We start from the raw sequence: 18,091 nt of genomic DNA, 5'->3' as shown, positions 1-18,091 counted from the left end.
ATACGAACAGTCAACCGGCAGCTCATCAGCTATTTACATTAGAAGTGAGCAGCGTCTGTATTTGGTTAACAGGAGTGTTCTGAAATGAATCATTTTCAGATGGCAGGACTTCTGTTTCCTGCTCTGATTCATAATGAGATAAGTTGAAGCTGTGCTGTGTTTGGAGATGGGAGGTTCTGAACGACTCAACGAGTCGCTGAAATGCAAATTTAAAGTTCAGACTGCAGGGCGGTGCTTGCAGGTAATTGAAGATCCATTGTGGGCTTGCTGCAAAAGCCGAGGAATCCACATTAGGGCCCATATAAAACTGCCCACTTTTAAAACAAACACGTGGGGGGCCAGTGGCCTAGTGGTTAGTTTGCATGCCCTGTATACAGAGGCTGTAGCCCTGGGTTCAAACCCCCTTTTCTGTCTCTTTCCACTGTCCTTTCTCTACAATAAAAATGTAACCCCCCCCCCCCAATAATCCACCTTCGTAAAAAGAAAAAAAGAGAAATAAAAATGTTGATTAGAATAAAGAAGAATGTGGTCATGATCATTAATTTCTGCACACTGTGGGGGAGGGGGGGGTTTATTAGAGTTGACTGACAGGTGGCCGTTGAAGCTGTTCACCGGGGGGGCTTTAGGCCCGCCCGAGCTTTTACTGCTCTGCCTGTCTCTAGATTATCTGAAATTCGGTTGAGATTTTCATTTCCAACAAAACACCTTTTCAGAAAGCACTGAAACTCCGTCCACATGTTCTACAGTCCACGATTTGAATACATAACAATACAATGAATAGATAACAACATCAGTTTTGATTATTACAATGAGTGAGTTTGGTGCTTATGGAACATTAGGACTTTAACTGAGATTGACTTTGCAGCATCACATTTCCAGTCCAGCTGCAAGACCTGACCTCCACTCCATCTGTGTATGTGAGTGTGTGTGTGTGCGTGTGCGTGTGTCTCATTAGCTCTAGGTTAAGGCAGGGAGTCCTGGGGGTGACAGGTTTATTAAATATCTCAGGGCCCACAGTGGACATGGCAGGGAGGGAAACCCCCACCGCCCAAGTAATTAATGTGGCCACTCAATGCTCATGTTTGGAGCCTTTGTGTGTGAGAGAGTGTGTATGTGTGTAAGCCTGTGTGCTTTTCACTTAACCAGCATGAGTTTATTTGTTAATGAGAGTGTGTGTGTGCCTGGATGGTTGTTTCCCCGTGTTGTGTAGGGACAAGGAGCTGTTCTGGGACTGTCATGGGGAAAGCCTTCCTGCTGAGAGAGAGAAAGAGGGAAGGAGATAAATGAGAGATGATGATGAAGAGTGGGGGGGGGGATCTGATCTGTTGAAAGACACAAAAACAACCCTTCATGATTGATTACTGAGATTGTTTTTTGTGTTCAACAAATGTTTCATGTTTGACTTTTCCACACTTTAATTAAGACTGAAAGAGACATTCACCAAGGGACTGTACCTTTAATGGAGAGGTGTTCGAGCAATCGAGTTCCTGGTTAACGTAGCGTGGACGTTTTTGACCTCACTCGCTGTATACAGTGACATATTGAAGTGGAGAGTAAAGTTCATTCACTGCACCTCCGTCTCATCTCTTCTCTTGTCTCCTCCGCACTCCACAACTACATCTTTCTCTCTCAACAAGGTTCTAATAAATAAATAAGACAGTTTCCACTGCATTTATATACAGTATAATCCCAGGAACCATGGAGCACCTTTGCCCACACATAGTGTATGTCAGTGGCAGCATCTGTTTTTAAGACAAAACCAATGTAGTGGTTTGCCTCGGCGCCAGCAGTTTATTGCCTCTCTCAGTTGGACTGATGAACAGTGCCCCTCTCGTCCAAAAAAAACAAAGAAGGAGCTTCTCCTCTGACATCAGCTTTGTCAACTCCAATGACGGAGGAGACGCTAGTCTGACTTGCCTTTGAGGTCTATAGCAGCTAATAATGAGAGGATATGACTCCCTTACATGTTGTCATATGTCCTTGAATTACACCAAATACTAAGAGCACAAAGCTATCTAAAACATTTAACTGTCATTACAAAGGGAAGCAGAAGTTACCTTTTGTAACCAACCATGAGCGTTGTTGAGAAGCGCTGGGAAAGGAAGTTGTGGGCGCTGCCAGCCCGAAAAGTCAGGTGGACCAATCAGGTGGACCAATCAAGTGGACCAATCAGGTGGACCAATCAAGTGGACCAATCAGGTGGACCAATCAGGTGGACGTTGGCCCTTCAGGAACATCGAAGCCTTCGTGCAGCTCTGACAGATGAACCCAGGACTTCATTGTGTAGATCTATCATTTAGTTTCTGCCCCTGAAGAACTTATTTTCTATTAGCCTGCAAGTCTGGGAGGAAGTTTGCAGCATATCATCCATCAGTCATGTATAAAAGTCAGAGGCTGCTACAACTTGTGTATGTCTTAATTCACAGTTTGATACCTCGAAATACATCAAGATCAGTGAACTCAGCACTGCCAATCTGATACAGGGGTTATGATTGCTAATCACACAGCGCTGATCAGACAGTGACCACTTTGAAGCTTTTAAGGCTTTTACGACTGCCTTGTTGGACACAGCTTCCAGACATTACTCACTGTATCGTGGCTGCATAGACAGTTGTTTAATGACTCACTGTATTGATAACCCTTATCTCAAAGTCGGCATCATAACTTCTCCTCAGTGTCTGTTAACTTGACCTACTTTTGACCAACTTTGTTCCAGACCATGACTGTGTCTCTCCTCCCCCCGGCACCTCAGCCACATTACAAGTTTATATCTTAGATAGATAAATACTTTATTGATCCCAAGGGAAATTCAAGACGAGTAAGACAGGGACGGAGCTACTGAATATGTGGCCACTCGCGTCGGGCGCACATGAGAATGATTGGAAAGTGTTTCTATTGTTAGGATTGGCTGTTGCTCAGTTTGTAGAGTCGTCATCTCTAAACTGGAAGGGGAGGTGGGACATGCTGTCTAGAAGTGTTTTGAGTAGTCAGATGACAAGAAGTCCATTTACCACTCAGGGCCATTTACATTTACATGTAATTCTCTCGACCCCGAATAAAAGATTACCCTGTGTTTTCAGATTTCTTTCAAGAAAAAACTGTTGGACCAATACGGTTTTAAAACTTAAAACAAATGCAGTGTTTTTTTCTGACTACTTTAAAAAAATAAAAAAAAACATAAGAAAGGAATAAATAGTTTTACAATGAAGGAGAGGGTGGTGATCAAAGGGAAAAAAAGAACAAGAGAAAGAACTTTATTTGTATGTTGTTTCAATGCAGATGTGCATCAAAAATAAATAAGCATCAGAGACTCAGCAGGCGGTCGCTTCTTTTAGAAACAGAGACTTTGGAGTCTTCCTTTGACACAATCCTCTTTTAAATCCATTTAAACACACAGTATAACACATAGCTGTCTTTTTAAATTGGTTGTTTCTAATTTGCCTATCTTCACAGTGAGATGCTGCAGAAATGAAAAACAATCTGAACTCCACTTCTTGTTGTCTGTCCTTAGTTTGATGATTATGATTTCTACGTACCTGCAGCGATTCGGTCACAAAGAGAGATAAAAAAGAGTCATCCAGCCTGAAAACATGGCCTTGGGTTTAGATTTTCTTTATTTTTCTTTTAGTTGTGCAAATTGTATGGCTTCTGATTTCGCAGCCCCTGTTTATCTGTTACAGAGTCTCCATAAATGTGACAAATGATTCTGTAGCAGCAGAGAGACAAAAACAAAGAGAGAGACAAGAAAGCAAAAAAAAATACACAGAAACTTTATGGACTTTGTTATAGGTATCGGCTAATATTATCACAGATATGTGTCGATATGAAGAGATTTATTTACCAGTTAAATAGCATTTTATTGGAGTATGAATTACACTAGCAGATCTCTTTCAGGCTGTCACCAGCAGAGAGTCAACCAGTGCGTCTACGTTATACTGGATGTCTTTGGGATCTGTCACTACATTTGAGGGATCAATGCCACAAAATGTGTTTCTATAGCTCTCTATCTATCGCTACAGATAAAACATAGATCTATAAAATATTCTGGCCGATATTTCAGATTTTTTACCTCCCTTATGTAGTATTGACCCAATAAATTCCATGTCAATCGGGCCATACTTTTCCACAACCAACCTGAATCTACAGTCTAAATTATACAACAGCTTGAATAGTAAATCAAAGGCTTTCTCACAAACTTGACTAAGTTAGGAGATACAAGATATGAAAGAAAATAAGTTTCCACTTATTAAGCCTACAGAAATGTTAGCATTAACAGTTGCTTACATATTGTGCTGCCAATGTCATTCGGGGCCAAGACATGAGCAGAAGGGGTCTGACTGGAGGACCTGCAGGATTGACTCCCGCCCCTTCCACTGACTAAAGCACACATTAAACTTAACGATCCAACAGAAACGATCCCTCGGGTCAAAACAGTCGACAGCAGAACAGATTCTTAAGTCAGGCTGATGCAGACATCCTCCTTTATAGAAAGTGTTAGTGTGTGATACGTTTCTTCTCACCAATACTCGTGTTCTCATACAGTACAGATTTCTGTTGGTCAATAGGGCTGTCAATCAGGGTTTTAAATCCACTCTGTTTTGTGTTAAATAACTGATTAAGAACTAAATATAATGACAGAGAACATGTTTAAAAAACATTATTTGGCATGTATTTTGATTTTAAAGCTTGCTCCATGTTCCATCTGGAGGAGGCGGGAGTTATGACTTCTACAGCAGCCAGTCAGCAGGAGGAGCTCTTAATATTTTGGCCTCAGTTCTGAAGAGCTCTTGTGGCCATTTAACTTTATTTTTAGTACTAGTTTATAACAAATGTTATTTCAAGACTCTTTACAAAAAAGCAGGTCTAGACAGAGCTCTTTGTTTTATTATAGAATTACACAATTTATCCACTATAAGCATTCAAGGAAAGACGTCCTTTTACGAGGCAGAGACCTTGAGCAGAACCACGCTCATGTTGAACACTTGCTTGGATAGAGTCCTTCAGGTCTCTCTTGCTCTTTTTTTCTGAAGATAATGGCTTAAAGAGGCCTTACATTTGTCTCACTTTTATCAGTTGCACATGCATTTCTATTAAAGTTGGAATTGCTTGAGCTTGAGCACTTTCTGAACTGCCTTTGGGTCACATTGAACTGTAAGACAGCACTTGACAGCTGGGTGACAGAGGTCATCACAGCAGTAATTAACGCTTGCTATTACTTCATTAAAAGAGGATTGTTTTTTTTAACCAGCCACATGTCCAAAATAAATCCCAATCACACTGAGAGTGTGTGCCCATGATATTTTCTTGCCACTTTATTTCCTTTGACATCATACCTAATGTCCTTCCTTCTTGCATCAGGGTCTATATATATTTCTATAACTGGCATTAGCTGTGTGTTGTGACAAAAATGGGATCTGACAGCTTCATTTTCTTTTAATGGTCATATTGGTAACCAATTTAGAGTTTCATGTGACACCTCCCAAACATCTGCTCTCCTCAAACCTAACAAATGCCCTGTTGAAAGCGGCCACAGAGCTCAGTGAAAACATTCAAAATATTAAAAGTGAGATATGAAACATAGAGATGACAGAGAGGAGATTAGCTTCTTGGAAAATAGTGAATGACAGGAAGTGGATGGTAGTGATAGCAGACAGAAGATGAAATAATGACATGGGCAGCTCTCCCACCTGCACAGACAGGCTGTCTCGCCAGCAAACCAATCACTCTCTGAGGAGGCAGCCTCTCACTGGGTGTCACACACACACACACACACACACACACACACACACACACACACACACACACACACATAAAATTACAAGTTTGACTGGTGACATTTTCTCAAAGTCTGTCAAATATCCCCAGTTTTGTGTTTGTGTCTGGACCGTGTCAATCACATCTTTCCACTCAGGGATATTTTTACCTGTTTCATATCTACAGCAGGAATACTTCAGTCAGATGAGATGAACACCAGTAAAGGTACAGAGGTGTTTTTTCATGTACAATGGTCACATCTGTCCCTAAGGAATTCCAACATACAAGAAGGGAAAAGCTGTTTTGGAATGTCAAGAACATACAATCACTATCATTCCCAAAGCTAAATTCCCCATCATCTTCCCTAGTTATTAATATATTATATTTTGGGAAATTTGTGTCTTTTATTGTAGCGATAGGACAATGGATAGAGCAATGCGATTGTGCTACTCTTGTTTTTTCACACGCAGAACTGTCTCTATCTATCTGTCCGTCCGTCCATCCGTCCATCCGTCTATCTATCTATCTATCTATCTATCTATCTATCTATCTATCTATCTATCTATCTATCTATCTATCTATCTATCTATCTATCTATCTATCTGTCTGTCTGTCTGTCTGTCTGTCTGTCTGTCTGTCTGTCTGTCTGTCTGTCTGTCTGTCTGTCTGTCTGTCTGTCTGTCTGTCTGTCTGTCTGTCTGTCTGTCTGTCTGTCTGTCTGTCTGTCTGTCTGTCTGTCTGTCTGTCTGTCTGTCTGTCTGTCTGTCTATCTATCTATCTATCTATCTATCTATCTATCTATCTATCTATCTATCTATCTGTCTATCTGTCTGTCTGTCTGTCTGTCTAATCATAATCTTACATGAGATTTTGATGTGATAGGAGTCGCGGGCCTCTGAGGGGATACGATGAACCAATAAATGGCAGTGTGTATTTTGGAGACATATCTGGAGGGTTGAATTTCCCTCTTCTCTTTGATCTGAGCACAAGGTTGCTTCTCAAGTTTCTAACTGGACTGTAAACAATGGACAATACAAGGAAAAGGAAGTCCTGGCTGGAAGAGGTTTACCGAAGAGCTGCACTGGAATTACCAAAAAGATGGTCATCACTCCCAGAGGCCTATATAGTGAGACAGCCAATGAGGCTCAAGATTGGCCTAACAGTTACCATATCATAACCATATATATCAGTTGTAGCTGTATTTCAAGTGGATGTGTGAGGCTCTAAGAGATTCAATGGCAAAAAAGCCTGAATGTGTTTGCATTTCATCCTCACAATACGTCACTAATTAACCTAATTGATCCTAAAGCAACATGTTTCTCCCAAGACGTGTTTCAAAAGTGTTCTCTATAAATACAAGAGTGCTGCATTTTCGAAGAAATGAAACACACTGATTCTGTGAAATGAGTAATTGTAATTATAATGTTTTTTCAATCCGCAATAACAAGCTCGACACGCGAGTCGTAGAGAGTCTGACATAGAAAAGAAAGGTTGTGGCTGTTTTAAAAGAACGCAACTTGTGTGTGCTCCAATTTATAGACACAACAATGAGACACAAACTGTTTAAATGTTTAGTTGTTGTTTCTCTCTCATTAAAGTTCAATCAACTCTGAAGGTGTTTAGAGAAAATATAAAATAAAAAAATATAAAATATTCCTAAAATTAGCAGGGAGGACCCACTGAGACAAAGGTCTGTTTTCAGGGGGGGCCCTGAAGCAATACAACAACAAAAACAGCACAATAATAAACATGATGGCATAGAGACGTGAAACACATATTCATCCTTGCAAACCGTGTCAGTTTCAATGATTTAAACAGATTCTAAAACAGTTGCAGTTCCAGAGGTAGTTCAGACACTAGATATTATAGCCCTCTTCCACCTTTTCAAACTGTCCCCTGTGGTCCAAATGAAACATCTGTGCTGTGCTTTAGTCAACATATAACATGAATCAAGCACCAGAGGAGCTTTGTGACCCTGTAGAAACTGCAATGACCCCCCTGAGATTTCCCATTAAACATCACTCCTCTGTAGAGACAATAAAAATGGTAGACCTGCTCAACAGTTTTGCTCGAGGCTGGAGGTGGAGTTGGAGTGGAGACAACATGGAAAGGGGATTTTCTTTCCAGAAGTTGTGATTGACACAAGTTGAGAACATTTGAAACAGTAATTTTCCCTGCGTGGCAAAACTTCTGCAGACCCCAATCAAAGAACTGGATGGATTTATTTCACATTTTGTGGTTGGATAGACACTCAGGTCACCCAAATAAATATTCAAAAACACTGTAAAACTGGATTTTTCATTGTATGTCCCGTTTAAAACGCCCCATGAAAAGAGAGGGCGGTTAGGCCACGGAACGGGTGCAGCAAAACTAAAAGCAGCCTAAGCCTAAAAAGTGATGAATTGAGATCTGATTGAATGACTTGAAAAGTTTACAGACAGAAGATTAGTCAGGTAAGGCCAGAGGGAGTTGACCTATGAGCGCCCTGTAAATAAACTGTGCTGACTCATTCATTCATATTCAGAATATCTGCATGTTTTGTGCTGTGAATCAGACATTACACAGTCTTCAGGTTAGGGTCCGGCATAACAGCATCTGTCAGTATCCGCATACACTAATGAGATATCTCTGCTGACTGGATGCAATGTTAATGTTGTTGTGTAGCCTTGCCTTTGGTTTTAGCACCTCAGCAGTGAGCGCGGCAGTTACAAGCTGTTGTGGGGTGATCTGTTGACTCCCTATAGCCCTGCTTGCTACTACTGCAAAGGGAAGCCAAAGGTGGGGGGCTCTGCTAGCAGTGCAAACTGCGAGCAGGGACGCTCGCTGTCCTGGTACAAGCTGTTAACTCACTGGTCAGGCTGCAGAGCTCTGGGACAGCAGCGAGGCAGACTGTGGGGAACGCTGGCTGGGCTGGAACAAGCTGTCACTGCCCATGCTGTTTACACCCAGAATGGGGGGAATGACTCAACCTGGGAGCTAACAAAGCTATCTGGTATGATAACATATAAGCATGATAAATCCGAGCAGTGCAGGCAGGGGTCCACTGGAAACAGCTGTGTTAGTGTAGGCAGCATTAGCTCTCCGGTAATGCTAACCTGCGTGTTGCTGAGTTCTGCCAGGGTGGTAGCAGGTCTGGGGTGCTGCAACATGTTCCCACCGCCATCCATCTGTCAGCCCTTGCTCCTAGCACAGCATCTCTCACCTAATGTAATGTTTTCATTATATTCCTCAATATGGGAGCTATAGCATTTTTGTGGCGTGGCCAGGCAGGCAGAGAGGAGGAGTGCTTGCAGTGTTTGGATCGCTGCAACTTGTTCATATGAGCATCCATCTGTTCCAAACCTGCTGCCCTCACAGTGGGTAGCTTATGTTTTGACATTCTTGGATGTATATAAGAGATTATATGAAGCTGATAACAGCTTTGCTGAGAAGGCTGTTTTTTTTGGTTGTTTATCTACAGATTTCTTAAAGAGAGAATGATTAACAAACTACTAGAAGATAGATTTCATTCCATAGCTGGTTGTTGTGAGTGTGGGAATAACTGTCCTAAAAGTTATTTCAAACAAAGCTGAATCAGTTTAGCTTGCTGGAAAATAATTTCCTTCGTATCATAGTTACAGTGAGTGTGATTCGGTGAGAAAAGCTGAAAGTAATTGTCCTATTTTGATAAGAGAAAGTGTTCATATGAAAAAATACAATAAAGCTTTATGCTCATTAGACTTATCATGTGGAGGCAAAGAGAGGATAGGGGTGAGCCCAGGACTTAGGGCGCACAACAGCAAAATGGTCCCATAAGTGCTTAAGCACAATCATCCCCCCTCCCCATTCGGCCGCTTAAGAGATTGAGAGGCCCTAATATTAGGCTGCAAGCTTTGCGTGTGACTCCAAATATTTAGTTATTCCCAGTGAAACTAGTATTTCATCACCTTCTATAAACTTGTGTCATTTCAGCAACACTCCACACATCAGTACTGTTGCTGTTCTGTAATGCAGTCATCAAGTTCAAATACACAAGACCAGATTGACCATATATGACTCAACCTTGATTTACTTCACCTCCTCATCATCATCACCATCATCACCATGTCTGACTTCAAGCTGTCCCTCGTCACCTCCAAAAGCAACACTGGTTCTGACAGTTAAAAACAGCGACATGTTAACAAACATTAAATCAACATAAGAAAAGTCAAAACTGGCAAAACAGAAATAGTATTCATACTTGGTGCTGATGTCACTTTGTTACTGACTTTAATGTGCACTAATAACCGACTGAGTGTGTGTGTGTATACATATATATATATATATATATATATATATATATATATATATATATATATATATACACACATATATATATATATATATATATATATACACACATATATATATATATATATATATACACACATATATACACACACATATATATATATATATATATATATATATATATATATATATATATAACACACAATATGAACTGGCAGACGTGACTATACCTGCTCAACATGAATTAATGACTTCATATTTTATTAGTCCTGCAAGTTTACACTCTGTTTAATGGACAAGATCCTCTGGAGATGCATTAATGGAGAGGTCTCAGAGTGAGACGACTGCCCACAGCAAGCGCTCCAGAGCAGTTTTAGGGTTCAGTGCCTTGCTCAAGGGCACCCTTCCATTGGCCACGCCCCTTGGTAAGGAGTATCACAGATAGCAGCCTGTAACATGTCTCCGATAATAAACTAAAGAGAAACCCGAGATATTATGAAGTAGTGCGTGTGCATGCTGAAAACAGTGTGACAGTCAGGTGATAGTGCTGGTTCAGTTCTTTCACTTCATGATTAATCACTTCCCATGTGTCTGCTGCAGTTATAAGTGAGGATGTGTTCCAGCATGCTGGAGGGTATCTGTCCACTAATTCAGCTTTTTGCACTGGGAACGCCTATTTACCTTACAAAATCAATGCAGTTCAGTGTTTCGGGTGCTCAGAATCCAAAGCGCTGTCACACTTCCAGCTCCTGCTGGAAATGGATATTCTTAGTGGCCCTATAAGAGTAAAGTTTTAAACTGATCAAGCAAATGGATTCGAAGGCCATGACAGAGGTGTCGGGGCTCAAAATGAAAATGACGAGCTTAACACTGATTTTTAAACTTTTAATTGCGACAATACACAGTTGAATTTTCCTACCTTCTCCTTTATTGAAGATGCACATTGAAGTATGTACTATTGTGTGGCAAGGCCTTGGTTTTACACATTGTATACAGATCGCTGTCTGAGCAGGAAACCTGGGAAGAAAGTGTGACGTGCAACAATGAAGGGTGATATGCAGTGAACACGGCCGTCACAACATGTTAATGCAAACACTTGCTTTGTTAGAATCAGAATAAAGTGTCTGTGCAGAAGGAAGAGAAACGACGTGTGGAAACAGAATGCTTATATATACTGTTATCTATAGTGTGGTGTGTATACATGTGTTTTCCTGTGTTTCTCTCTCTCTCTCTCTCTCTCTCTCTCTCTCTCTCTCTGTATGTGTGTGTGTTTGCACACCTATAAGTATATGTATGGACTCTTCACAGCAGTAGGCTGTAACCTGCATCATCCACACTGTAATCACAGCTGTTTATGACTGCATAAAACAGCACACACACACACACACACACACTCGCTCTCTCTCCCTCTTGCTCATCCTGTTTCCCCTTAAATCACTTTTATGCTCACACACACATTTATAGCCGCTGTGTGTCTCACTGGCTGTGTGATTATTGCCGTCTGGTTCTTGAAGCTCTTATCAGTGTTTTGACGGAAGTTGCACACGCAGACCTTCACACCGTCGCCCTCCTTCGATTCCCTCTGCCACGTTTCTTTCTCTTTCGCTTCCTCTCTCGGCTGTGCTCCCTCCTTCCTCCGACAGAGGTGGAGCGGTTAAGGTAGCGTTGCGGAGTTGCGTCTGCACTCACTGTGTGCCAGTTCAGGAGATTGGCATTAAAGCCAGACATGAGCTCATCGGCCCAGCTGGGCAGACAGCCCATTACAATGCTCAGCAGGGCTCTACCGCAGGGGTGAAAAGAGCTCAATACCTGCTGATTATCTACTCTTTCTTTTTGTCTCCTTTTTCTGGGTCCCTCTCTTCACGACTCACCGACTTTTGCTTAATCTATTTCTCCGCTCTGCTCTTTTCTCTCCTTCCCACCTTCACTCTTCTCCTCTCTACCTCTTCTTCTACTGTTCTTCCTTGTTCTCCTGCGTTCGCCCTCCCTCCTCTTCATTTATTCATTCTTTAACTCAGTAAAGTATCCTCCACCTCAGGCTGTGTCTATCTTTTTCTAGATCTGTCGAATTCAATCGCTCCTCCTCTCATTCAAACCCAAACTTAGACCGAACACAGACACGTTCTATCTGTCTGTCTGTCATCCTCCTTTCTCCTTCTCTTCCTCCCTCGTTCTGTCTCAGTCAAACACACACACACACACACACACACAGGCAACTTTTTAGTGTGTGTTGCGGTGTCATTGCAGTGGTGCCTGCGGCTGTATGGTGGGGAGGGGTGGTCTAAGAAATGACAGTGGTGGAAGTGAGTTGTTTGTGTGGATGTGTGTGTGTGTGTTTGTAGAAATGAGAGGGGTGGGAAACCAGACAGCTGGTGCACCTGTGCGGACAGGATATGACACGGCATTACAGCCAGACAAGGGCAGGAAGCTGCAAATATGATGTGGCATGCCAGACGCTTTTATTGAAAGCAACTCTCTACTCTGTAATCTGACTGTCTGGAGCGGCCTTTCTGTTCCTTATAGCTCTCCGCTGAAGACGCCGAGTTACAGTCAATGTCGAAGCAAACACACACACTCACGCACGCACACACACACTCTTTTCTCATTCTCTCTCTCTTCCTCTGTTTCTCTCTCCTTCTTCCTGCTCTCGCTCTCCAGCTTTGTCAGCTGCCGAGATGCATTGCGGTTAATTCATGAATCCCATTCAGCCTTGGTATTAAGGCTGAGTCATATCCATCTTTTGTTCTGACATTTGGAACGGCGTTCAGTAATACTGACTCCACACAGAAGTCACGGGGTGTTTGGAGTTATTAGTCTGACGGAAAATGTTATGCCGTAGTCAAAATGGATCACCGTCATGCGCAAGCACTTTCATCACACGAGTCCCATGATGAAGGCTGCACCCACTGAAGGATTTGTTTTTTGGCAGGGGACAAACAGGCATTAGGGATGTTGGATAGAAACTGCCTTAACAGGAGTTTAGGGTTAGGGCAGCTTTCATGAGGCAAGACAGGACGGAAAGACGTAGCAGTGCTTGTAATGCTTGCAAGATACCCAAGATGGCGGATGAAGCAAAGTCTGACGCTATGACAGTTTTAGCCTTTGTGTCAACGAAACGTGAAATTGGACCGATGCAGAGTATCATCTTAAGTGTGAGAAGAGCTCAGTGATGAGCAGAAGAAGAGTATGAAGCTGCTTTACTGTGTGCACAACATCAGTTGAACACTGGCACACGTTGATACGTGTTACAAAAAGTGCAGTTTAAAAATGGGTCTGCTTGAATTCACACATGCAGCTCACTCTGACAATTTCTTAAAGATATCAGGAGTTTTGTGCATGTGTAAAAACATCCCAGAAGTAGATGTGGTCATTTGACATGAGAGTGCACAGAAGAAAGTTGATCTCTCCGTAGTTTTAGTGTGTTCAGTAAGACGCCTCCTGATTATAAGTCAAAGGGTGCTTTCACCTCATTTCTCCGAAGGAATCATTCTGACAGCCGACCATGCAGCACTTACAACTGTCTTTGACTGTCTCACAGAGTTCACCAAGAAGTAACTCAGGATGATTATGAACTCTTATTAGACCTTATTTTAATGGATAACTACTAGCTATGTAGAAACATTCATCGAACTAAAATGTGACAAATAAAAGAAGGCTTGCCCATAAATGTTCTTTCATAAAAACGTAGATATCTTATTCCTTTGATCAGACGAGTTTTAATGCATGTTTCGTTATGATCACAATCAACTCCATCACTAAATACTCTTAAACGTGCTCAAACCAAGCACTCAGTGGATATAAATGTGAATTCATTTGAACTCCATTGAATGTTGCGTGTCAAAGTGACGTTTACAGACTGCACGTTATGCATGACGTGTTGCACTTTTAGAACATTTGGGAACTTACAGTGGACACACTAATTAAATGAGTAGATACGGTGTGTAGTGCTTCAAAAGACGTAACTCTTGACCCCACATTACTTTGTGTCTTTGATAAAACACTTCCTGCTTTTATGAGTCACATACTCCAAAACCATTTCCAAATTCAAGTGTTGCAAAAATGAGTTTCAACAAGGTTTGGTTGAATACTGCGTTCTGATTGATTAATTATAGCAGTCTACTGTCTGCTCTTCTGAAAGCAGTGAACCATTTGAGTTACAACAGTTCAAAGGCTCATCTTAGGAAGACACCAGTCTGCAGTGAGCGTCAATGAATGAAAGTGATTTAAAACTATTTACAATCAAGTTCATGTACCAAATTATTGATGAATTTCAGAAAGAAATTGTGTAATTATCTGGATAACAATGTGTTCTACTCCTACTGTATGCAGCCCTGATAGCTACTTCTTTATTTTGCATTTTTGTCTATGCTTTCCTTTTTCAACAGCCCAGAGTGATTCCGGTCATACAGCTTCTGTGCACAAGATAGCAAGGATCACCTTTAAATAGGATAGGACGGGACTCTTTTTTTTTTTTGTATTTTCCGTGTCCTCCTCTGTGTGTTCCCACGAGCTTTTCTGATGAAGACGAAGCATAATTGATTCAAAGCTTAAAGCCAGACCTGTGAGACGGCTTTAGTTTCTGAAGTAATGAAGCGACTGACAAGAGATTCAAGGAGAACTGAAGCAGACGCCAAAGAAGTGGGACAGTTTTTCCAGTCCATGTTTGGAATGAAAAAAAGAAAAAAGAAAAAACTGAGTTTTTCAAGCCGAGCCACAAGATGGCGCTATGGAGTAGTGTCTCTGTCAGCTGCATACAAGCTCAGATGAAGATGTTTCTCTGGAGATCATGGGGTTTCTTTAGGAGGAGTGGACCTATCTTTTGCTGAGGCCTTTAAATGTGCTTCTTCCTGCAGTGTCTGTCTGATCACATTCGAGGTGCAGTCATGCTCTTATCACAAATATCGAAACGGAACTTTTAAGCATCTGTGGCTGGAAAGAGAGTATTGAGTGAAACTGTTTCTTGTTAATCTTTTCTGTCATCTGTCGCCTGCACATGGTGAAAATACTGACAAGAAGCCTCTCATTCAAACTAATCTTTAATTATAAAGATGCACATGCAAGCACAACAGGCCTCTCCTGGACTGCTAATGTTTAAACGTGGTAAATGGTATGTACACACGATGGTTGTGTTTCTTTTCCTGTCTGCATCTGATATTAAAAATAGGTTTATTTGTAGACATTCTTAGCCTAACAGGAACATGTCGTGACTGAATGAAATGGTCACAAAACAAGAGGGACTCCTGAATAAGCATGGAAGCTCTGTGTAAGTAGGAAAGCCCCATGCAAAGTTCCTAAAATAGACACAAGCACACGTGCCAAGCGTGATAAACCTATCAACTTAAAGTTAGTATTCCTCAAATGCACGATGAGACAGACGTTTCCCCTGAGAGAGACACAGAGAGGGAGTGTGTGTGTGTGCGCGTGTGTGTGTGTGTGTGTGCAGACTGCAGTCAGGGGGGATGGTAGGGTAGCTGGTAGACTAGAGTGCATTTGGTATTCAGCCGTGCCTAGTATTTATCTGTCTGCTGGCTGTCTAGTCTGGCCTGTTAGTGGTGTCACCCTGTGTGCTCCCCGGGGGACTAAATTGACGCTCCAGACAGACTGCGTGTGTGTCTGAGTGTATGAGTGTGTGTGTGTGTGAGTGCTGTTTAGTGGTGGTGGGGTGCTTATGAGCCGATAGAGGTGGGCTGCAAGAGAATCGATGTGTGTACGAGTGTGTCTTTATATGAGAGCTTGTCTGGGATGTGCGTGCATGTCTGAGTGTCTGAGGTGCGCTTTTATGTCTGTGTGTGTGTGTGTGTGTGTGTGTGCGCAGACATGAGAATGACCTCTTCAGGCATAAAAAAAAATTCTCCTCAGTTTCTGGATTAATATTGTTGCTTTGGCTGACAAGACAGCAGCACCTCAATTTGTTGCTTCAATAAAATTATGACAGCTGCCAGCCGTTTGTAAATTGCGTCAGGGTCATGCGTCTTTTTTTCTCTCCCCTTCCAAAAGTGTCACTTCAGAGTGTGGAATTCATTGAAAAGCTGTCAAGGAAACAGTTTTGCATGATTGGATATAGAACTTGGCTGGCAATGCGACATTTAATGCACAAGAACCTAAAAGCTATTTAGTGGCCTTTTATGGTCCCTGCACCGCAGTTTAGGGACCTGCTGGTCTAGGGTGGCATTCAGAGCTTCTCTCAGATTTGAACGGCCTAGTTTATTTATAGACTGCAGACGGTCCTGTGCTACAGTGTGTGTATGTGTGTGTGTGTGTGTAGAAGTTTGCACTGTTGGTTGGACTCAGAGGGGATGTATTGGGTTTGATAGGAGGTGGGTTAGTGGGTGAGGGTGGGTGGGTTTGGGGGGGGGGGGGGCGGGGGGGGAGATTTCTCCTCTGCTGCACATGTGCCCCTGAACCACAAGACTGGCGCGGGGGTCACCTCAAGGTTAGCCCCTTCAAAGGGTCGTCTCCATTGGCTGCGGCCCGCCGTAACAAGGGAGTGAAACTCGAAGCGCTCTCCCCACCCGCCCCAAATAACACAGCAGACAGACCAGTCCCAGCATTGCCTCCCCCCTCCCTCGCCTCTTCCCTGCTCTGCTCTCCCACAGCCATTGTCAACCAAGACCCAGCCATCTGCTAGCTCTCTGAGTCAGGTCAGCCCCCCCACACACCACCCTCCAACCCACCCATGAACACCCACCCTCCTGCAACCCAGACACACATATAACACCCTGTCCCATCCCTTCTCTGTTGCTGCCTTCAAGTTCTCCTTGTACAGCTCGATATTCCAGTATTGAATACTGTATATATGTGTATGTATTATTTGTTTCGGTGTCAACCCTGCTAAGAGTAAGACTAAGATAATGTTTGTCTAAACAGGTGCAGCACTCCCTAAATTGTAATGTTGTGAATGGCCAAGTTGCAAGATGGCCAATTAATGCATTCATCATGTAATGTATGCAGGGGCCTTCATCAATATTAACTACTGACATACAGCCTGACACAGAGCATGAAAAAAAGAAGAAAAAAAAACAGGGGCCCCTAGATAAACAAAGTTTGAGGCTAAACTGCTAAAGCACTAAAAATTTGATTTCTGATAAACATAATTTATTATCTGTACACAAATCCTTTAAACAAACACATATACTAACATATAGATATCTTATCCACATTATAATTTTTTTTATTGTTTTTTGAACAAGGAAGTCATTTTTTTTAATCACACATTGATTTTTTTTTTGTTTCTTTTAGTTTCAAATCTACATCATATCATTTGTCTTTGCTACCCAGAAAACTTAAACACTACCTGACACATTTGTCAAGTAATTCCAGACGTTTCCGTTTCTATTTTCTAAGATGTACTCTTTTCAATGTTTTCTACTTAATGACAGCAGAATACGGATTTTTTCCTTCTGCTCCTGAAGGCAGCACCTCTCTTTTCCTCTGTCAGCCCCTCCCCTTTAGCCTTCTGATTTGCCAAAGTGGTAGTCTGTCAGATTATGGGCGGGGCTTGAGCCCGCTGTGTCTGCTCTGCTCTAGTAGAGGAAGGACAGCTGCTCTCAGCGGCGGAGGAAGGAACGGAAAAAATATACAATGCGTTAACCACGGGCAATGGCTCGTCCCCAAATCTCCTCCTAATTCTCTGCCCGAGCCGCTCCGAGACAAATATGGCGTGAGAAGAACCGTGGAAGATAAGTGCGAAACTGTCTGGAGTTACTCGTAGCGGCAGACTCAGCTGCCGCTGCCTGGAAGTTTTGTGTTGTTTTCCCGTCGTGGGGCCCCGACGGTGGCGGCGGCGGCTCTCTCCCCGGAGCGGTGTCCCAGTCTGCCCAGCCCCATGCAAAACCTAACGGCCCCTGGCGGCCCCGGCAACTCCAATGTCACCTGCTCCTGCAACTGCACCGCTTCCCAGCCACAGGGAATGGAGATATGTGAGTAGCATTAGTTGCGTTTCTCCTGACCTTAAAAACCCACAGCAGTAGACTTTGGTGCCGAGTTAATCCGCTGTATGTCTGCAGTCTCAAGTGTACCAAAAGAAGGGCAACAGACCAGACTAAGTATCGCTTCAAGACGAGCATGC

At 42.5% G+C, this 18,091-nt stretch overlaps 1 protein-coding gene across 11 annotated transcripts in view; it reads left to right on the top strand.

Moving 5' to 3' along the window:
- Positions 1-18,091, top strand: part of LOC306823888 (low-density lipoprotein receptor class A domain-containing protein 4-like) — a 194,526-nt gene that overhangs the window by 140,040 nt on the left and 36,395 nt on the right. The window contains exon 1 of one of the 11 annotated variants that reach the window (XM_079343783.1): positions 17,264-17,942. The exons of 9 other annotated variants lie outside the window; for them this stretch is intronic. In XM_079343783.1, coding sequence (XP_079199909.1) covers positions 17,849-17,942 — 94 coding nt within the window. In that variant the 5' untranslated portion in view covers positions 17,264-17,848. Of the gene's footprint in view, positions 1-17,263; positions 17,943-18,091 lie in introns of those variants that run through there. One more of the 11 variants, XM_079343784.1, reaches the window with a different exon arrangement.

This window comes from Symphodus melops, assembly GCF_947650265.1.
Source record: "Symphodus melops genome assembly, chromosome: 5".
Lineage (NCBI taxonomy): Eukaryota > Metazoa > Chordata > Actinopteri > Labriformes > Labridae > Symphodus > Symphodus melops.
This window is presented reverse-complemented; position numbering and strand designations above follow the sequence as displayed.